Here is a 22,456-nt window from a genome sequence, read left to right as displayed (position 1 = left end):
AAGAGTTTTTTTGTCACTTTACCTCTTCTACTACATTTTACTCCAGCGTCCTCAGAATGTGAGCAATCGTTTACTCCCAAACCATTATGACGACACATTGCTATATTCTCCTCTTTCCCAGTGCAAGCGACGTTATCTAACCAAATACGCCCCGAACCAGATGGAACCTGCCCCCCATCAAGTTTTGCAATGGCATCTGGATACCCTAGTTGACGACACACAACCCTAGCGTGCACTAAATCCCAATTATCATCGCAGATCGTCCCCCACTCTCCATTGTGAAATACTTCGACACGACCGGTGCCGTTGGCATTCAATGGCCCTTGTAATCTGACTGGTAAATTCGGGTCTGCGAAAATTGAAAATTGAAAAGTTATTATTTAGGAAAGGTTTTGCCCAAAAATCCGAAAAACGAATTCGTAAAAAATCTTGAAATTAAGAGCGCGTACCATTTAATCAAATAATTTCACAATCTATTGTAATTACGCTTACCAAATATACAACATCTTTACCTGCTGTTGCGCATTTAACTCCAGCGTCTTTGTCATGTTCACATTGTTGATTTCCCCATCCATTATGAGAACAACTTGTTATATTTTGTTCTTCTCCAGTACAACCGACATAAGATAACCATATTCGTCCAGAACCTGATGGAACCTCGCCGCCTTGAAGAGCATTAAAGGCGCCTGAATAGCCAAGTTGTCGGCATACCACCCTGGCATCTCTTAAACTCCAACCATTATCACAAATTGTTCCCCATTCTCCATTGTACAGTACTTCAACACGACCTGTTCCATTGGCACTCGATGGCCCTTGTAACCTGAGTGTAACCGGCGTATCTGCAAGAACTTTGAAGTATTTGAGAATATATCAGGTCAATGATGGTATAAATTTGATATAAATTAAAAGTACTTTAAGGTTAGGGAACTCAGCAGTCAAACTAAACTTAAAAATAATCCATAGGTAGTGTTAAAAAAAGTAATCAGTAAGTAGTGCTAACAACTGTAAGCCGTGTTGACTGATGGAAATTTGTTGGAATTTTTCGTTCTCGACTGGACTCGTACCGGTATTGGTCCGGAGAGCTAAAAATGAAACAGTTTTATGAAGATTGCGTCTTTAGAAATTCAAGTCATATAATTGAATATCCAGATGTCGAGCAAGCACTGGCGTAACCAGCATCGATGATTGGGGGGCGATACTCAAATATCATGTTCTCCATTATCAATTTCTTTTGAAATCTATTGTCCTTGCAGTCACTTCACATGAATATATGAATATTGCCCACCCCCCAATTATCGATTGCAACGCCGCTGCGACCAAGAAAAGTATCCGCAGTAAGCACGAATATTTTATTGAATGTACGTTTGCCAAATGAATCCTCGTTCGTCCTTGAATTTGGGTTAAATAAAACATGAATGTTCACGTGCATAAAATCAACCGAAAATTAACTGAATAGTAGGAAATAAAATACGAGGAATTTTTCTTAAATGCTTTACCTGTTGTACTACATTCTACTCCAGCGTCTTGAGAATGCGAGCAGGCATTATTTCCCCAACCAATATGAGAACAACTTGTTAGATTTTGTTCCCGGCCAGAACAACTGACGTAACTTAACCAAATAACTCCAGAAGATCCAGAAGGTACGTCGTCTCCAGTAAGAGGCCTAACTGCATCCGGGTACCCAAGTTGACGACATGCAACCCTGGCATCATTTATTCCCCAAGCATGTTCACAAATTGTTCCCCATACTCCTTTGTGGGATATTTCAACACGGCCTGTTCCATTTGCACTTGATGGCCCTCGTAACCTCAGTGTTTGCGATTGATTACCAGTAACTTCAAAATCTGTAATGAATTTATGTTGTAGCCATAAATTTAAGTTGCAGGAGGGTATCAAATTTTCGTAATAATATTTGCTAGATGTATTTGTTTACGCAAAAACATGGCCACCCACAGAAGTGCCGGCAGTAATTTAGGACTACGGGGACCGAATTTAACGGTTTGACACAAGTGAAAACAAAAGATACATCAGTATGTGACTCCGATACCTGTTGTTTTACATTCTACCCCAGCGTCTTCCGAATGGCTGCAATCTTCAATGCCCCATCCTGCGTGTGAGCAGCTTGATATATTTAGTTCTTTTCCAATACAACCAACGTTATCTAACCATATAGGTCCAGTACCGGAAGGAACCTGATCTCCAGAAAGCGATCTAACAGCATCTGAATAACCAAGTTGACGACAAACAACCCTGGCATCATTTATATCCCATTCATCATCGCAGATTGTTCCCCATTGTTCACGGTAGAACACTTCGAGACGACCCTTTCCAATTGTACTCAATGGCCCTTGTAATCTCAATGTCCCATGTTTATCTGAAAGATCTTGAAAGAATACCCGAGCTAATTGAGTTCACAAATACGACTCATGATAAAGTCAGAAGTAGCGAATTTTAATTTTCTAACGACAAATTTACAACGACAAGAGGTGTGAGGGTATGGAAAGGCAACGTCTTATTTGTCGTAAAAAATCGGATTAAAACTGGAAAATTCGGTTTAACGAGAAAAGTGATAACATTAAAATCATGATAAAGTATTTATTTATTGGAACTAAAAGTCGGGTATTTAAACTTCTGTCCCTTATGTGAACTGTTGCACATTATGTTTCTCGCGGATTCTGGGGATGTAATTACTAACAATTAAAGCGTTCTCTCTCATAAGCTATCTCAACCTCACGTGAATCATCTCACTTGCAATTTTTTTTTCAGAAATTTTTGTATGAATTTAAAAAGTTTTGTACTTGTATTGTGGCAAAGAGGTACACAGTGCTTGAAAACGGCACGAAATTCTTGCTGAACAGAGTATTATTACTAAAAAGGATGTATGGTTAGATACACATTCCCCTGATTGCATGGTAACTACGAATTGATTCCATTATACAAGGTTTAAGTCCAAATAATAGAAGCAAACAATCTTGGATCCAGTGTGATCCAATGTGAGAAAAACAAAGAAATATTCCGCTCGGCGCGCAAAATTCTGCCTAGTGGAAACCAGGATTTAGAAAAGCCTCATTCGACCTTGTTCTTGAAAAAAACTCATTTGACCTTGCACCTATCGTGGAAAGAGCCCGGAACGGCATAGTTGAGAAAGGTATCGTGTAAAGACGAACTCGTATCGTATGTAGCCAATAAATTGGTTTCGAACGCATATTTTGAATTCCAAAAATTCCTCGGGCCTGTTCTATCAAGGCCGGATAGCGCTATCCACTGCATGGATAGTGTGTTTTTTTCCAATCGCTTCAAAATCGCCCGCTATTAGGAATAACTTTGATTAAATCCTAGTATTCCTAAATTAAGAATCCTCTTTAATAATTGTTGGTTCAAAGGCTTAAATCTTATTGCTATTGAAGCATTTTTAGAACGGTTAAAAAAATCACTATCCGGTGGATAGCGATATCCAACCTTCGTACAACCGGCCCCAGGATGTTTTGCTGTTGTTATTTGTTTTGCCTGCTCTAAACCGTTACTGGAATAATTTTCTAAATTTGAAGAAAACGCAATAAGCCTCTCTACAATTGATTCCAGAATGATTTTTCCATTCAAGAGTTTTTTTTGTCACTTTACCTGTTCTTCTACATTTTACTCCAGCGTCCTCAGAATGTGAGCAATCGTTTACTCCTAAACCATTATGATCACACATTGCTATATTCTCCTCTTTCCCAGTGCAAGCGACGTTATCTAACCAAATACGCCCCGAACCAGATGGAACCTGCCCCCCATCAAGTTTTGCAATTGCATCTTGATACCCTAGTTGACGACACACAACTATAGCATGTTCTAATTCCCAATAATCGTCGCAGATCGTCCCCCACTCTCCATTGTGAAATACTTCGACACGACCGGTGCCGTTGGCACTCAATGGCCCTTGTAATCTGACTGGTAAATTCGGGTCTGCGAAAATTGAAAATTGAAAAGTTATTATTTAGGAAAGGTTTTGCCCAAAAATCCGAAAAATGAATTCGTAAAAATTCTTGAAATTAAGAGCGCGCACCATTTACTCAAATAATTTCACAATCTATTGTAATTACGCTTACCAAAAATACAACATCTTTACCTGCTGTTGCGCATTTAACTCCAGCGTCCTTGTCATGTTCACATTGTTGATTTCCCCATCCATTATGAGAACAACTTGTTATATTTTGCTCTTCTCCAGTACAACTGACATAAGATAACCATATGCGCCCTGAACCAGATGGAACCTCGCCGCCTTGAAGAGCATTAAAGGCGCCTGAATAGCCAAGTTGTCGGCATACCACCCTGGCATCTCTTAAACTCCAATCATTATCACAAATTGTTCCCCATTCTCCATTGTACAGTACTTCAACACGACCTGTTCCATTTGCACTCGATGGCCCCTGTAACCTCAGTATAACCGGCTTATCTGCAAGAACTTTAAAGTATTTGAGAAAATATCAGGTCGATGATGGTATAAATTTGATATATATTGAAAATTATTTTCAAGGTTATGGAATTCAGTAGTCAAACTAAACTTAAAAGTAAAAGGTAGGTAGTGTAAAAAAGTAATCAGTAGGTAGTGCTAACAGTTGTAAACCGTGTTGACTGATGGAAATGTTTCGGAATATTTCGTTCTCGATTGGACTCGTACCCGTATTACGCCGGGGAACTAAAATTGAAACAGTTTTATACAGATTGCGTCTTTAGAAATTCAAGTCATATAATTGAATATTCAGATGGCGAGCAAGTAGTGGCGTAGCCAGCATCGATAATTGAGGAGGGCGATATTCATATATTCATGTTCTGCATTATCAATTTCGTTTGAAATCTATTGTCCTTGCAGTCACTTAACATGTATATATGTATGGCTACGCCACTGCGAGCAAGAAAAGTCTCCGCAGAAAACACGATTATTTTATTGTACGTACGGTTGCCAAAACTATTGTGAATCCTCGTTCGACCTTGAATTTGGGTTAAATAAAACATGAATGTTCACGTGCATAAAATCAATCGAATATCAACTGAATAGTAGGAAATGAAATTTTTATTTTCCTACTATTTTTCTTAAATCCTTTACCTGTTGTACTACATTCTACTCCAGCGTCTTCAGAATGCGAGCACGCATTATCTCCCCAACCATTGTGATAACAACTTGTTAGATTTTGTTCCCCGCCAGAACAACGAACGTAACTTAACCAAATAACTCCAGAAGATCCAGAAGGCACGTCGCCTCCAGTAAGAGGCCTAACTGCATCCGGGTAACCAAGTTGACGACATGCAACCCTAGCATCATTTATATCCCAACCATCATCACAAATTGTCCCCCATAGTCCTTTGTGGAATATTTCAACACGGCCTGTTCCATTTGCACTTGATGGCCCTCGTAACCTCAGTGTTTGCGATTGATTACCAGTAACTTCAAAATCTGTAATGAATTTATGTTGTAGCCATAAATTTAAGTCGGAGGAGGATATCAAATTTCATAATAATATTTTCTGGAGTATTTCTTTGCGCAAAAACATGGCCTCCCACAGAAGTGCCGGCAGCAATTTAGGACTCCGGGGACCGATTTTAACGGTTTGACACAAGTGAAAACAAAAGCTGCATTAGTATGTGACTACGATACCTGTTATTTTGCAATCTACCCCAGCGTCTTCCGAATGGCTGCAATCTTCAGTGCCCCATCCTGCGTGAGAGCAGCTTGATATATTTAGTTCTTTTCCAATACAACCAACGTTATCTAACCATATAGGTCCAGTACCGGAAGGAACCTGATCTCCAGAAAGTGATCTAAGAGCATCTGAATAACCAAGTTGACGACAAGCAACCCTGGCATCATTTATATCCCATTCATCATCGCAGATTGTTCCCCATTCTCCGCGGTAGAACACTTCGAGACGACCCTGTCCAATTGTACTCAATGGCCCTTGTAATCTCAATGTCCCATGTTTATCTGAAAGAGGTTGAAAGAATATCCCGAGCTAATTGAGTTCACGGCCAAATGGGTCATGGTAGAGTGAGAGGTAGCGAATTTTAATATTTGAACCACAAAATTACAACGACAAAAGGTGTGAGGGTATGGAAAAGCAACGTCTTATTTCTCGTATAAAATCGGATTAAAATTGGAAAGGTCGGTTTAACGAGAAAAGAGATAACAATTCAACGGTTTGACACATGAGTAAACAAAAGCTGCATTAGTATGTGACTACGATACCTGTTATTTTGCAATCTACCCCAGCGTCTTCCGAATGGCTGCAATCTTCAGTGCCCCATCCTGCGTGAGAGCAGCTTGATATATTTAGTTCTTTTCCAATACAACCAACGTTATCTAACCATATAGGTCCAGTACCGGAAGGAACCTGATCTCCAGAAAGTGATCTAAGAGCATCTGAATAACCAAGTTGACGACATACAACCCTGGCGTCATTTATATCCCATTCATCATCGCAGATTGTTCCCCATTCTCCACGGTAGAATACCTCAACACGTCCTCTTCCAGTTGTACTCAATGGCCCTTGTAATCTCAATGTCCCATGTTTATCTGAAAGACCTTGAAAGAATATCCCGAGCTAATTGAGTTCACGGCCATACGAATCATGGTAAAGTCAGAGGTAGCGAATTTTAATTTTCGAACGACAAAATTACAACGACAAAAGGTGTGAGGTATGGAAAAGCAACGTCTTATTTCTCGTATAAAATCGGATTAAAACTGGAAAAGTTGGTTTAACGAGAAAAGAGATAACATTAAAATCATGATAAAGTATTTATTTATTGGAACTAAGAGACGGGTATTAAAACTTCTGTCCCCTATGTGAACTGTTGCACATTATGTTCCTCGCGGATTCTGGGCATGTATTTATTAACAATTTAAGCATTCCCTCTCATAAACTCAACCTGACGTGAATCATCTCACTTGCAATTTTTTTTTCAAAAATTTTTTTATGAATTTAATAATTTTTGTGCTTGTATTGTGGCAGAGAGGTACACAGTGCTTGAAAACGGCACGAAATTCTTGCTGAACAGAGTATTATTACTAAAAAGGATGTATGGTTAGATACACATTTCCTACTGGTAGTTGATTGCATGGTAACTACGAATTGATTCCATTATACAAGGTTTAAGTCCCAATAATGGAAGCAAACACTCTTGGATCCAGTGTGATCAAATGTGAGAAAAACAAAGAAAAATCCCGCTCCGCGCGCAAAATTTCGCCTAGTGGAAAACAGGCTTTAAAAAAGTCTCATTCGACCTTGTTCTTGAAAAAATGTCATTTGACTTTGCACCTATCGTGGAAAAAGCCCGAAACGGCATAGTTGACTAAGATATTGTGTAAACACGATCTCGTATCGTATGTAGGCAATAAATTGGTTTCGAACGCATATTTTGAATTCCTAAAATACCTAGGGGCGGTTGTATGAAAGCCGGATAGCGCTATCCACCGGATAGTGTGTTTTTTTTTCAATCGCTTCAAAATCGCCCGCTATTAGGAATAACTAAAGGAATTAGTAATAATAGGAATTATTAAATCGTAGTATTCCTAAATTAAGAATCCTCTTTGATAATATTTGGTTCAAAGGCTGAAATTTTATTGTCATTGAAGCATTTTTAGAACGGTTAAAAAAATCATTATCCGGTGGATGGCGCTATCCAACCTTCGTACAACCTGCCCCAGGATTTTTGCTGTTGTTATTTGTTTTGCCTGCTCTAAACCATTACTGGAATACATTTTAAAATTGGAAAAAGACGCAATAAAGCTCCCTAGAAGTGATTCCAGAATGATCTTTCCATTCAAGAGTTTTTTTGTCATTTTACCTGTTCTTCCACATTTTACTCCAGCGTCCTCAGAATGTGAGCAATCGTTTACTCCTAAACCATTATGATCACACATTGCTATATTCTCCTCTTTCCCAGTGCAAGCGACGTTATCTAACCAAATACGCCCAGAACCAGATGGAACCTGCCCCCCATCAAGTTTCGCAATGGCATCTGGATACCCTAGTTGACGACACACAACTATAGCATGTTCTAAATCCCAAATATCATCGCAGATCGTCCCCCACTCTCCATTGTGAAATACTTCGACGCGACCGGTGCCGTTGGCACTCAATGGCCCTTGTAATCTGACTGGTAAATTCGGGTCTGCGAAAATTGAAAATTGAAATGTTATTATTAAAAAAAGATTTTGTCCAAAATTCGAAGAAAGAAATCGTAAAAATTCTTGAAATGAAAAGCACGCACCATTTACTCAAATAATTTCACAATCCATTGTAACTACGCTTACCAAATATACAACATCTTTACCTGCTGTTGCGCATTTAACTCCAGCGTCTTTGTCATGTTCACATTGTTGATTTCCCCATCCCTTACGAAAACAACTTGTTATATTTTGTTCGTCTCCATTACAATTGACATAAGATAACCATATTCGTCCAGAACCTGATGGAACCTCCCCGCCTTGAAGAGCATTAAAGGCGCCTGGATAGCCAAGTTGTCGGCATACCACCCTGGCATCTCTTAAACTCCAACCATAATCACAAATTGTTCCCCATTCTCCATTGTACAGTACTTCAACACGACCTGTTCCATTTGCACTCGATGGCCCCTGTAACCTCAGTATAACTGGCGTATCTGCAAGAGCTTTAAAGTATTTACGAATATATCAGGTCAATGATGGTATAAATTTGATATAAATTAAAAATTATTTCTAAGGTTATGGAACTGTGTAGTCAAACTAAACTTAAAAGTAATCAGTAGGTAGTGCTAAAAAAGTAATCAGTAGGTAGTGCTAATAGTTGTAAACCGTATTGACTGATGAAAATTTGTCGGAATTTTTCGTTCTCGAATGGACTCGTACTGGTATTGGGCCGAAAAGCTAAAAATGAAACAGTTTTTTGAAGATCAAGTCTTTAGAAATTTAAGTCGTATAATTGAATACATATATATTCATGTTCTGCATCTTCAATTTCTTTTGAAATTCTATTGTCCTTAATTGCATTCACTTAACATATATATATATGAATATTGCCAACCCCCCCAAATATTGATGGCTACACCACTGCGAGCAAAAAAGTCTCCGCAGTAAACACGATTATTTTGTTGTACGTACGGTTGCCAAAACTATTGTGAATCCTCGTTCGACCTTGGATTTTGGTTAAATAAAACATGAATATTCACCTGCATAAAATCAATCGAAAATTACCTGAATGGTGGGAAATGAAATGAGAGGAATTTTTCTCAAATGCTTTACCTGTTGTACTACATTCTACTCCAGCGTCTTGAGAATTCGAGCAGTCAGTATTTCCCCAACCATTGTGAGAACAACTTGTTAGATTTTGTTCCCGGCCAGAACAACGAACGTAACTTAACCAAATAACTCCAGAAGATCCAGAAGGTACGTCGCCTCCAGTAAGAGGCCTAAATGCATCCAGGTACCCAAGTTGACGACATGCAACCCTAGCATCATGTATACCCCAACCATATTCACAAATTGTCCCCCATAGTCCTTTGTGGAAAATTTCAACACGACCTGTTCCATTTGCACTTGATGGCCCTCGTAACCTCAGTGTTTGCGATTGATTACTAGTAACTTCAAAATCTGTAATGAATTTATGTTGTAGTCATAAATTTAGGTTGCAGGGGGTATCAAATTTTCATAATAATATTTGCTGGAGTATTTGTTTACGCAAAAACATGGCCACCCACAGAAGTGCGGGCAGCAATTTAGGACTACGGGGAGCGATTTTAACGGTTTGACACATGTGGAAACAAAAGGTGTATACGTAGTATTTGACTACGATACCTGTTGTTTTACATTCTACCCCAGCATCTTCCGAATGCCCGCAATATCCAATGCCCCATCCTGCGTGAGAGCAGCTTGATATATTTAGTTCTTTTCCAATACAACCAACGTCGTTTAACCATATAGGTCCAGTACCGGAAGGAACCTGATATCCAGAAAGCGATCTAACAGCATCTGAATAACCAAGCTGACGACAAGCAACCCTGGCATCATTTATATCCCATTCATCGTCGCAAATTGTTCCCCATTCTCCAAGGTAGAACACTTCGAGGCGACCCTGTCCAACTGTACTCAATGGCCCTTGTAATCTCAATGTCCCATGTTTATCTGAAAGAGCTTGAGAGAATATCCCGAGATAATTGAGTTCACGGCTACGAGTCATGGTAGAGTCAGAGGTAATGAATTTTAATTTTTGAACCACAAAATTACATGTGTGAGGTATGGAAAGACAACGTCTTATTTCTCGTATAAAATCGGATTAAAACTGGAAAAGTCAGTTTAACGAGATGAAATTAAAATCATGATAAAGTATTTACTATTATTCATGGGAACTAAGATTCAGGTATTTGAACTTCCGTCCCTAATGTGTATTGTTGCACACTATCTTCCTTCTGGATTCTGAGCATGTAATTACTAACAATTAAAGCAATCCCTCTTGGAATTTTTCAAACCCTTATAACCGGTTTGCAAAAATTAGCGTAAGTGACCTTAAATAAGTATCTAGAACGATTATTGTTGTTATAAATTTTTACATGTACGATTTGTTATCACACCTGTCTAAATACTTTCTAGAACTTTACCTGTTGTAAAGCACTGAACCCCAGCGTCTTCAGAATGGCTGCAATCGTGAATTCCCCATCCTTGATGAGAACAACTTGTTAAATTTCTTTCTAATCCAGTACACGAGACTCCATCCAACAAAATAGGTCCAGAACCAGATGGAACTCGGTCACCATGAAGAGCTTCACGGGCATCTAAATAGCCAAGTTGTCTACATGCAACTTTGGCATCCTCAAAACTCCATTCATCATCACAGATTGTCCCCCACTCTCCCTCGTAGAATACTTCAACTCGACCAGTACCATTCGCACTCAAAGGACCTTGTAACCTGAGTGAACCAGGCTTGGGAAGAACTTAAGGCAATGAGGTGATAATTTTAATATTTATTATTGATCAACTACAGAATCATGAGGGCATGAGAAGTAAAATCGTATGTTTCACTTCAAAACCTTTTAAAGTTAGTCCAGAAGAAGAAAAAGAAGGAAAGCCAATTAATGAGTTAAAAGCAAACGGAAATATAGTTTTATTGTTGTTATAAGATTTACGAAACATAATTCTAAGATTAAAAGCTTAGAATAATCAAGATTAGGATGATAAAGATGCCTAATGAAATCTCAAAAAAATCTTTCAAATTTTCTGGTATTAAAATATTTAACTGATTATGCTGGCATGAATATATTTACTAGAAAATAGCTGTTTCACACGATGATGAAAAACAGAAATAGTGACGGTGGGAAAGACTGCATGAGGTTATCACATGCTATGTAAGTTTCCATGAAAAAGGGGCTTGCATCCGAAGAATGCTCGCATTCGCAAAGCGTTCGCATTTTGGCTTTCATTGAGGGTTAACAAAGAGAATTGTAGTCTCCAATGCATACTTGATACTTCCACCGTGAAATAGTGGTAGAGTGAAAATTTTGGGTTGAATAATCAGCCTTTGTACACAGTCAATTGGGAAATGGTCCTAAAACTCCCCTAACTTCAATCATCCATCTTTGAAACAACCAGCTGCAGGAAAACAAGGCTCACTACGAAGATATGGCCTAGTCGCAGCTTTACCTGTTGTGTTACAGACTACTCCCGCGTCCTCTGAATGTTTGCAATCCTGGTTACCCCATCCACGGTGAGAACAACTTGTTATAACTTGTTCTTCACCCGTACATATGACGTCGTCTAACCAAATGGGTCCAGAACCAGCAGGAATCTGCCCCCCTTGAAGTGGTCTGACTGCATCAGAATAACCAAGTTGACGACATGCAACTCTGGCGTCATTTATATCCCACTCGTCGTCACAGATCGTCCCCCATTGTCCACCGTGGAGCACTTCAATGCGCCCTTTTCCATTTGTACTCGATGGCCCTTGCAATCTTATTGATCCAGGCTTACCGGCAACAACTTGAAAGAAAATGAAAAGCAGTAGCAATTTATTCACTGATGAAGGCCCGGGGTAAACGGGCCGAAAGCTTTGCAGTATTATAGACTTACGTGGTGTACATACAAGCTTAATTACTTATTGAAATTTATACTGTTAGCTACCTGATTCTCATTTAGTCGGCAATTAAATTTTACCTGTGGAACTGCATTCTACCCCGGCGTCTTCGTTGTGTTCGCAATCGCTATTTCCCCATCCATCATGCATGCATCTTCCTATGTTCGGTTCTTTCCCACTACAAACGACGTCATCTAACCATATCGGTCCAGAACCTGAAGGAACCTGGTCACCTTTAAGCGCTCTGACAGCAAGGGGATAGCCAAGTTGACGGCATACAACTCTAGCATCTCTGATATTCCATCCATCATCGCAGATTGTCCCCCAGGTTCCATTGTGATATATTTCGACTCGACCAGTACCGTTTTCACTCAATGGACCTTTTAGCCTCACCGTTACCCTTGAACCTGAAAAGGGAATTTGCCATTGATGGTATGAAAATTCCGGCCAAAAAATTGTGAAGGCCTTAGTTATTTACAGGAGTTATTTATCTAATGGCGAACATGGGGAATGAAGTAACACGGTGTTACTAACACCCAAATCCTTAGTGCGAAATAGTGCGAAAACGTTTTGGGATCACATAAAGTGTGTGTTTTGGGGGGGCATGATGTCAGATATCATAGATAAATACTTTATTAAAGTGCTTTATAAATATATGTAAAAATGAGCTAATTTTCTAATTTCCTAATTTTTTAGCATCATACCTAAAATGCCTATACGTTTGAAGTCGGTCTCATTTATTATGATTACACTATAGTGAGTGACTACACGAAGTATACAGTATTGCCATGTTTTGCCATAGACAATGCTGGAAGAACAAACAGTGATCATGAGAGTGATTGATCTTTAACAGTTGTAATGCTGACTTATGTACCTTGCTTTGATAGATTTTAATTACGTAAACAACAAATTAACTATATTAACTTCGTCCATTGATGAAATACACTATAGTTTCAACAAATGCTTCGTTATTAAATGGAGTCAATGATTGTACAACAACAAAACTGCAGATTTGAAATCTGTCGAATATGACGCATCTATCGAAGCTTCACGGACGCAGAAACTGTAGACCTATCATACAGGGCAGTTCTGATTAGAACAAACAGTTTTTGCAAGACAAATCATACCACATAAGATTCAAGGTGGGTAATATTTGTAGGATAGTTGATAGATCAGGAGCTTAGACCTAGGGCAACTTGAGTAATGTTTCTCAATATTTGAAACAGTATTTGAATGCCTATTTAAAAAGTCTTCATGAAATGATTAAAAAGGAAATTTTGTTTTCAAAGAAGAAACTTTCATGTTGAGTATCGAGTCAATACTTCATGTTGTGCGAGTGTAACGTCCGGTAATTGTAATGACTGATTACAAAACTTGGATTTTCATTTTTAGATTCACTTGTATGAAACAACACCGGTTTTGTGAATTGAAATATGTTAGGTGATAGACAAGAGCGAAGAAATGTTGCGTATGTATTTGGATAGCATTTTTTACTTATTTGCGCAGACCAACTCAACTATTGAAACATGGACTTTGGTAACGTCATGTCTTTAAAAGGTGTTTTACGTACGGATTGCAACTCTAATCAACTTTAAGTTGGTCAACATTGTAATGTAACCACCTGTCGCGTGACGGTGCTGGTGACAGCGCCCCACTATTTTGCATGATAACATGACACTGTTTCAAATACTACCTCCACCCGTCCGACCCTATTGTTTCAGTGAAATCTTACGAATAAATTTCGGGGTTTTTTCGGCGGAATATTGCATTCCATGCTGCCGATAATGCCCGAACGATTGTGGCAACGGGATTGTATTTCTTTCATATGAATCCATTACCGACATTTAGCAAGTTAATTTTTTGCACAATTTATAAACACCCTGCTTTATATTTCACTCGTTTTAACTTCTGGGAGATTGAGCAATAATAAAGTGAAAGCAAATGAGCACAATACACAAGGGGGAGGGATGATGGCACAATACACAAGGGGGAGGGATTATGGAAAACGATTTTGTTCTTGCGAACGATTATGTATGTTTATGTCAAATTATGAGAACAATTGTTGATTATAAGAATGAACTGGGCGGTCTTACGATAAAAGCCCCGCAGCTAGTTTACGAACATACTTTCTTGCTGCTAATGAAATGCTCCTCCTATACAGAAAAAGTTCCCCATTTTATGATTTTAAGAGCAATTTGGGCGGTCTTAGGTTAAATGCCCCACAGCAATCTATGAAAATGTTCCCTCGTTAATGAAATGATCCTATACAGAAAAAGTTCCTCATTTTATGTTCCCCAATTATCAGTGCACCGCACGCGGTCAGAAATGTTCGCGTGTGTCGTCAACAACTGTCATTAGTAATCAACTTACAATTTTCCTGACCAATAAGTTCCTTTTTTTTATGGCGTGAAATTGTATTTTGCATCAAGGGGAATGCCGAATTTAAATGCTGTGCAAAGCAATTTTTCTTGTCAAGTGAGAACGTTCCATATCCTGTTTTCAATAAATGCACCGCACGCACAGTCAGAAACTGCTATTAATGATCTTTTTATCTTTTCACACGAAGAAGTTCCTTATTTTTTTGCACAAAATTGTTCCCTACGTGCATAACTTGAAGGTTGTTCAGTTTTCTCGTTAGAGGTGATGAACGTTTGTAAATACGACTGCATGCTGGCTAAAACTTTGAATAGCGCATAGTTTGGTTGCATATTTTTTTACAAACTACCGACTAGCATATTATTTGCTAAGAAGATGGTATATGCTAGCACCTATATTTTTGCTTCAGATATTATATAGCAGACAATCTTAAAAATATACACGATTATGATGACAAAGATTTTTAATTTCAATTTCACGTTCATCAAAAAGTAACTACACTACAAAGAAGTCGCGTTATATACTCAAACCTCTGGCGGGAATATTTGTGCGAAAAGATCAGGAAATTCTACTAAATTGTAGGAACCTGTAAAAATTTGGCAGAGTGATAGCCCAGTCACAATTTAGCTACTCACCCCAAAATATCCCATATTTGCTTAAATTTGAATTACGAAATTACTAAACTGCCCTAAATTTGCTTTTTGCTGGCAGGTGATAATTCATTGAAAAGGGGTGTTTGTTGAAATAACAAGGTAAGCTTGAAAACCCTATCAACTTGTACAAACACCTACTGTCCCCAGACTGGCTACTTAACACAGGATGGTGTTTGTTTTGACCGCATTGAGCAACAGGGAACTTTTCAAATGAGGTAATTTTAAACATTGCTATATTTATAAAAAATGTATGAGCTACAGGGGTTGCTGTAGTGAATAGGTAATTAATATACAATAAATAGTTAATGAAATGTTCGCGGGTGAATATCACCCATGAAAACATGGGAGTCGTGCAAACTCCTGGCGACCTTCAGTTTATATTTACAGTTATTTACTGTAAATATTTCTGCTGCATTTGAATTCTGTTGTTGAAATTAGAAATATATCCAGCATATTTATTTATTTATTTATTTATTGTGCTTCGCTTCAAACATCATACATTAATTGCATTAAGGCTAATAATGCATAAAAATAAAGAAAGGTAAAGAAAAGAAGCTGGGAAACAACAACAGCTTAATGCCAATTATAGTGGGCTCTTTACAAAATATTAATATAAATATGGAAAGCAGAAATAAGGTCGATTGATATGAAGAATTCATTAATGTCTTCAACAAGCGTTTTAAAATGCGAAACGTTTACTAGGTATATATTTACGATAGTAAGCAAGGATTAAAGATCTTTTGAGAAGCAAAAGAGCAATGTGATACTGATCGAGATTATTCTTTTTTCGCGTGTGGCTTTATTTGTAAAGAATTTCACCGCCGCGTGATTTGCGAGTTGTTTATTCAGCTTGCGTTGTATTTTTCTGTTATTGGTATGCGTCTTAGTTCGACTAAATTTCACAAGCTGTTCCTTCTGTCGGTATGCATGTGCAGATGTAGTAGGAAGCTAATCTTTACATCATGACAGGTCTTTGACTTTGCTATGCTGGATGTAATCATGCAATTTTTATGTCCCTTGAATGTCGCCCGGACATACTCATTTAATCCAGATTATCATATTATAAACATTCGAGGTAGATAAGGGTTATCTGGATTGATACCGGATACCACCAAGTACCGAATTCAATACTCGTTAAGTTTATTTATTTATGTTGCATAATCCTCTTCATATAAATAAGAAATTGATCTTGACCATTGATAACCGCATAATTCCATTCGCCTGAAATATTCAGACATTAACTTGTTGTAAACAAACTCGACAAAATGTTTTTTCTGTCAACTTAGTTATATGCAATCAAATATCTCAATTATCTTTTTCTTGCGCAGTTGTCGCAATTATCTGGCATTTCAAAAATATGTATCGACTTATCGTGCGATTAAATTCTTGGGGTCGTTATGTTCAAGCTTAGCTTGGGTGATGACCATGCCTTTTCAATTCCCGCTTTTCCTGGACGTCAACTAATAGCGCGAGAAAAATCAATTAATCCTGTTTTAAAATGAGTCAACTTCTCTTGAACCCGCCTTTCTAAGCGTACACAGATCTTGAATCACTTGTACTAATGTAGTTGTTATAAGGATTCTTGTAAAGCTAAAGGATGCATGGCATACATAGCACTCTTGGGAAGAATTTTAAACGTCCTGAAGAGGCCGTGATGTATGTGCAACGCGACGAAAACACTTTTTTTCGGAATGAGTCAAATTACGAGTACTTTTCAGCTTTCGTCCTAGCGTTAGGCTAGCTTGACTGAATTCCAGACTGCTAGCGGACCACCTGGTGTAGATACACTCGATCATATTACTTCTCAATTTCAAGTTCATGTAAGTGCAATTGAATTGAGGACTGCCCATTCGTCGGAGATTAGTGATGATTTCAGATTTTCACTTCTTGAATACACAGAGCGTTGCAAAGTATCTGTTGCCTTAATAAAGCGATGTTTTCCTTGATGTGAAGACGCTTTAATATGCGAAGGTCGCTCATACTGTAGCAAGTAGAGGAAGGCCTAATCAATTCTTATGATATCAGAGGCAACTTGCTACACTACACTCGTCAAATAGCTGCTTACCTTCGTGCGCGGATAAATTTCAGACTGGGTTGACAGCCTGTTGGGGTCGGTTAGTGAAAGCCAAGATTTCTCGTTTCCCCCAGGGTCTAATTACATCCCAATTTCCACAATAGCATATCAATGTTTGACTCGGTTTTAAGTCAACTAAATATCAAATAAAATAGAGTCATCATTGTCCTGATATGCACAATACAACATGATTCATTTGCTTGCTATTCGCATTCAATTCGATTCGAAATGAACAGTTTTTTGTGGAGGCTCGATATTCTACATGCGGGGAAGCTGATTTTAGTAATTTCACTAATTTGTATAATGGTATTAATTTTTTAAGAGGAAAAATTTCCTCATTTTCTAGCAGGAAGATCATACCAATATTTCAACGCCTTTGTCTATGGGAGAAACATTACTTTCCATTTGACACTGCATACTATGGGACGAATTTGATCGTTTCTTCCGAAAGGCCAAAGTCAATGCAATTCCCAGCGGCAGCCGCTTGTTCACGCAGCGAAGCAACCGGCAATGACCCAGGCATTGTTCGAGAACTACTCTTGTCTGATAAGAGCTGAATAGTTTGCATTCAGTTTCTATATTTCGACGTTGTAAGTCATGATTATGATGACAAATTCAGTCGTGTCAGGTTTACGTTGAAAGTTTCGGTATGCCCGAACACTGTTTTCATATGTCAACAAACGAACCAAGGGGTTTATCAAAGATCCTCAGAGGTGTAAAATATGAAGCGCTGGTAAAATTACTTTGCCTCGACTGGGATTTGAACTAGCATTTTCTTGTACCTAGACTGTTGAGCGGTGTATCTTCTCTCCTTCCCATTCCGATCATGCGAGATTTTAAAAATCTTTTGCAAGGATTTTGTTATGATTTTCCTGACGGGCTATTTGTCATCATTAATGACTGTTGATATTTGACTGGATCTTTCCAGGGTCGATTATATTTTTGCAGTATATCTTTGTTTTTTTGTACGGATTTGTCGGTAAAAAAAAGCAGATCGGCAAAGTCGCACATACATACATTTACTTTGTCTCTGAGTTCTGAACTAGAATTAATTGCATTAACCGAGCAAAGCTTTGGTACCCGCTCTAGTACTTTACAGGGATAACGGAGTTCACGGTGATGTCAAGTGTCTGAATTTACACAAAAGGGTTGCTTAATCCAAGTGTTAAAAACAGTTAAATACAAGCGAATGGTCTTCAATTAGAACTCGTCTGAATACCGACGTCAAGGACAAGGTTATTACTTATCAATTATGTTTATTGCCGGGTTGCTATATTTTTTTTATCAACGAATATTCTAAACTGTCTGAGTTTACAATCCGGTGTATTCAAAAACACCTAAACCATGCACTTTCTTAAGTTGCAAAATGCTAGCTTACGAACTGGATTTGCTTATCCCGAGTTCCTTGTGTTCTATGGCTCATTTCAAGTGCTTTAAAAGGACAATTTGCGTCAAACTCACCTTCGCACTGCAATACGGCGAGAATTAGTCCAATGAACACGCATTTTATGCAAATATTGCTTGACATCTTGCTAAAGTTTACTCGAATCAGCGCCCATGCATCAACTCCTGAAAGCATATATACAAGTATAATGGGATCGGCTGATTCGTATATTTCTCACTCGGAGCCCGAATATCAGGTCGAAATGATTTAGGTTGGATATCACTATAAGATGATTTGCCTAAATTCGCGAAATATATATAAACGCCACGGTGCATTGATGGACATTTGACCCCTTAATCCTTTTCAGTCAGCGCGTTTCCGCCATGGTAATTGAAGCCATATGAGTAATGTACGTTTGAGGGAAATTGTTCCCTTTTCACTCGAAATAACAGCTGAAATATGTGCTTACATGGCTTAAAACGCTCCGGGTTGATGAAACAATGTCGTGTTGCATCCCAAGAACGTTGTTTTTCATTGTTATCAAGTTGGAGCAATTATAACTTGCTTCATCGCCTGAAAAAAATTTTTAGTCGTGTTCTTTTTCAAGCAAATCAATTTACACCAATCGATCAGTTGACATCCAATTTCCTTTGGAGACGCAGGTGAAAGTCGTGCGATGAATGAATGAATATAGCAAAGCTTCAAATGGTCAAGATCTATATATTGTTGTGTTAAAAATGCACGGTTACTTTTCTTAAGGGTACTATAACTGAAATTCTGTTCCATGATTTTATTGCTGACACAACAAAGCATAGGTTCTATGGCCGTATCTCGGGTTACGCTGTGATATATGTCGCTAACTCTTGGGAATTTTTCGACAAGATAGTCCGGTATAACTAAACCATGTATGATTTTAAAAACCATACAACAGGTGTTGAGTTAAAGTTCATTCTTTTAGTTTTAGTAGTCGGATTTATATCAACTTTTTGTGTTAGCAAATCAGGGCCGCCATGTCATCGGTTCCCAAATACTATGTAGCTATTACCCTGTATGTTACATCAGCACAACCATACATGAAATACAGAAATCCCTTGTATTACATGCGCAACAGTATGTAATATATTCAGGGGCGTAACTCGAACAATAATTGGGAAGGGGGGTGAATACTCATATATTCAGTTCTGCCCGATTTCTATTGTAAGCTATTGCACTACCAAAAGAAATCCGTAGGGCGGCAGAACTGGACATCACTTTGGTCTCTGACAAACGGAAAAAATTAATAGACGAATAGGAAAAATTCGAACCTTCATACCCGTAAGTTTAAAACCGCTGAAATTAATTGACCGTGTTGTTAAACTAATATATTATTATAGAATAAGCCCGACCAAACCAAACTTTTGGTATATATTGTTCGTTTGCAAACAGGCTACACACAAAAATAATTAAGAAATTAAATTTTTGGATATTTGTTTTTAAGCAATTTATTGTAGTGTTAAACCAACATTCAAAATTAGAATTTTTAACCCCAATGACATTCTACAGGCTATACACGTTTGTCCTTTTATAATTGCCACAGCCAGTAAAGTATTCATTCTTCGAACAAATATTTACTTCTTAAGTAATAAAGAGTATATAGGTATTGTGGAGTTGCTCCCTTTCTTGCAATATTTCGTTTCTTGGATTACGGCGCTAGTCGAAAAATAAGAGTGTATGATTAGTTGCAGAATTCTATTATTATAATATATATTATATTAGAATACATTATATTTTTTCTCACTTTTTAAAAAACTGGAGGAAGTATACGTCTTCTGATTACGTTTATTTATAAAAACTGTGGCTCCTAACGGTAAATTTGAAACCGAAGTAAAGGATATTTCCGGAGATATTAGGTTGTGAAATTCAATCGAAAAATGGGTATTTTTTTGACAACTTTAGTTGGCAGATCACCTGGGTTATAAACAAGATGCTTTAATTAACAAGCTCAGTTGAGTATTTCTAATAAATAACCTTAGAATCGAAGTAATCAAGAATACTGGATGGTATCTAATCTTAGCTTACCACGGATGATAAGAACGTTTAAGGACAACAATGCTTCAATCGTTGATTCCAGATAAACAACAGATTGTCCATTGATGTTAACCTTTTGCCTCCTATCAGCGTCGACTGCACTAACCGCCAACGATTCTTTTCTATTCGATTTCTTCGTTTTCACCATTCTTTCTTTTTGTTTGAGATGAAAATTTTCGAGCTGACCCTGGAAATTTGCCGTGATAATCACATCGTAATCATTATTATTCAACAACAAAAACACATGGAAGTAGTCATTCTCGCCTATAAAATAGGAAAATAATACAGTTTAAGCGTTCCCTTCCAACAATGGTTTTAACTTTTTTATTGTCTAACGTTCAATAGGCTGCCTTTCTTTTAGACATAAATGCGACCAAGTAGCATAATTTGCTAATGGGCAACATGATTTGCCAATGCTGATGACACCTATAAATATCTCAAGCTTACAGAACAAGAAGGAAGTATTCATAACCATTCAACTGATGAGATATATTTTGGGGAAATAAATAATATTTTTGAGATGTATGAAAGCGCAAGCCAAAATGTTCACCACTTATAAACGTAATATTGACTAAAGAAATGGCGTTTTAAACCACAGTATCTTATTGACTGGATCACGATATTTGGTTTCTCCCACCTGTACTGCATTCTACCCCAGCGTCTTCTTCGTGTGTGCACCATGTATCTCCCTTTCCCCAGTCGGAATAAGAGCAACTGGTCAGGTTTTGTTCTATTCCTGTGCAACCAACACCGTATAACCAAATATGACCAACACCTGGGGGTGTCTGATGACCTTCAAGAGCTCTTATCGCATCTGGATAACCAAGTTGTTGACATACAGCTCGAGCTTCGTTTATATCCCAATCATCATCACAGATTGTCCCCCATTTCCCATTGTAAAGTACTTCAACCCGACCTGTTCCATTAGCGCTCAATGGTCCTTGTAACCTCAGTGTCACAGGTTTGTCTTCAATAACTTTCAAGGAATATCAGAGAATGTATTAGAACAGTGATGCCTGCTATATAGACACTGAAATATCTATTCAAAATATAGTAAAATAAAAAATGCATAACTTCTCTTCTGTCACTTGACAACTACAAAGGAATATCATGCAGCATCAGCGAGGACAAGAAAAATATCATCTTTAGAGTCCAGAGAATATAAAGCTCTAAAGCTAATTTCAAGGAGTTAAAAGTTAACTACATTCTTATACATCGAACCTTATGTGGTATGAAAAACTAAGTTTAACCAAATATAGAGGAGGAATAGAGATATCGTGCTCTCACCACACAGTAAGCTGCACAAGTTCCGAACCTTTTACACCACTTTTCCTTATACACATCTCCTAAAAACACTTACCCTATACCGGGATGAGCTTGCAAGTTAAACAAGCTCTGTGAAAACGAGAATTACGCTAATGAAGTTCCCGAAATTATTTGATATTTTAGGATGATTGCTAAATTATTTTTTTGAGCTGAACCGTAGCTATACCTGTTGTACTACACTCTACTCCGACGTTTTCGATGTAACTGCAAGAATGCTGTCCCCAGCTTCCGTGAGAACAACTGGTAATATTTTGTTCTGCACCATCGCAATTGACGTTAGATAACCATATAACCCCAGTACTGGAAGGAACCTGCACGTAATGAAGAGATCTGACTGCATCAGCGTAACCGAGTTGACGACATGTGACCTCGGCATTTTTGAAATTCCAACCCTTATCACAGATCATCCCCCACTGTCCATCGTGGAAAATCTCGACACGACCTTCTCCGTCTTCACTTAAAGGCCCTTGTAACCTCAAAGACCCTGGTTTATTTG

General features: G+C 38.1%; 2 protein-coding genes across 7 annotated transcripts in view; both read right to left on the bottom strand.

The window, feature by feature from the left end:
- The window catches only part of LOC114522963, a 72,042-nt gene extending 53,152 nt beyond the window's left edge, over window positions 1-18,890 (bottom strand). For 3 of the 6 annotated variants that reach the window (XM_028543749.1, XM_028543751.1, XM_028543750.1), the window contains exons 1-17: window positions 18,645-18,890; window positions 12,161-12,487; window positions 11,651-11,986; window positions 10,612-10,944; window positions 9,812-10,147; window positions 9,260-9,607; window positions 8,314-8,649; window positions 7,825-8,151; window positions 6,227-6,562; window positions 5,639-5,965; window positions 5,090-5,437; window positions 4,112-4,447; window positions 3,622-3,948; window positions 2,048-2,383; window positions 1,497-1,844; window positions 513-848; window positions 23-349 (exon numbers count right to left, since the gene is read on the bottom strand). In XM_028543749.1, the coding sequence (XP_028399550.1) occupies window positions 23-349; window positions 513-848; window positions 1,497-1,844; window positions 2,048-2,383; window positions 3,622-3,948; window positions 4,112-4,447; window positions 5,090-5,437; window positions 5,639-5,965; window positions 6,227-6,562; window positions 7,825-8,151; window positions 8,314-8,649; window positions 9,260-9,607; window positions 9,812-10,147; window positions 10,612-10,944; window positions 11,651-11,986; window positions 12,161-12,487; window positions 18,645-18,762 (5,482 nt within the window). In that variant the 5' untranslated portion in view covers window positions 18,763-18,890. The remainder of the gene's footprint in view (window positions 1-22; window positions 350-512; window positions 849-1,496; window positions 1,845-2,047; window positions 2,384-3,621; window positions 3,949-4,111; window positions 4,448-5,089; window positions 5,438-5,638; window positions 5,966-6,226; window positions 6,563-7,824; window positions 8,152-8,313; window positions 8,650-9,259; window positions 9,608-9,811; window positions 10,148-10,611; window positions 10,945-11,650; window positions 11,987-12,160; window positions 12,488-18,644) is intronic. The other 3 variants (XM_028543752.1, XM_028543754.1, XM_028543753.1) reach the window with 3 other exon arrangements.
- A 1,171-nt stretch (window positions 18,891-20,061) lies between these two features.
- LOC114522796 (scavenger receptor cysteine-rich type 1 protein M130-like) lies at window positions 20,062-22,336 on the bottom strand. Its single transcript, XM_028543544.1, has 5 exons — window positions 22,329-22,336; window positions 22,127-22,260; window positions 21,272-21,610; window positions 20,626-20,898; window positions 20,062-20,256 (listed from the first exon to the last, which is right to left on the bottom strand). Exons 1-5 carry the CDS (start codon window positions 22,334-22,336, stop codon window positions 20,249-20,251), a joined length of 762 nt encoding a protein of 253 aa, XP_028399345.1. The 3' UTR covers window positions 20,062-20,248.
- Window positions 22,337-22,456: the final 120 nt, after the last annotated feature.

Source organism: Dendronephthya gigantea, unplaced genomic scaffold (assembly GCF_004324835.1).
Source record: "Dendronephthya gigantea isolate DGI-Jeju-01 unplaced genomic scaffold, DenGig_1.0 000024F, whole genome shotgun sequence".
NCBI lineage: Eukaryota > Metazoa > Cnidaria > Anthozoa > Malacalcyonacea > Nephtheidae > Dendronephthya > Dendronephthya gigantea.
This window is presented reverse-complemented; position numbering and strand designations above follow the sequence as displayed.

What these genes read in the sequence shown, in the direction of transcription:
- LOC114522796 (XM_028543544.1), bottom strand. An exon ending in AGTAGAGTGTAGTACAACAG is followed by an intron (nt 21,611 to 22,126) that starts GTATAGCTACGG and finishes ATTCCTTGAAAG; the next exon opens with TTATTGAAGACAAACCTGTG. An exon ending in TGGGGTAGAATGCAGTACAG is followed by an intron (nt 20,899 to 21,271) that starts GTGGGAGAAACC and finishes CCTATTTTATAG; the next exon opens with GCGAGAATGACTACTTCCAT.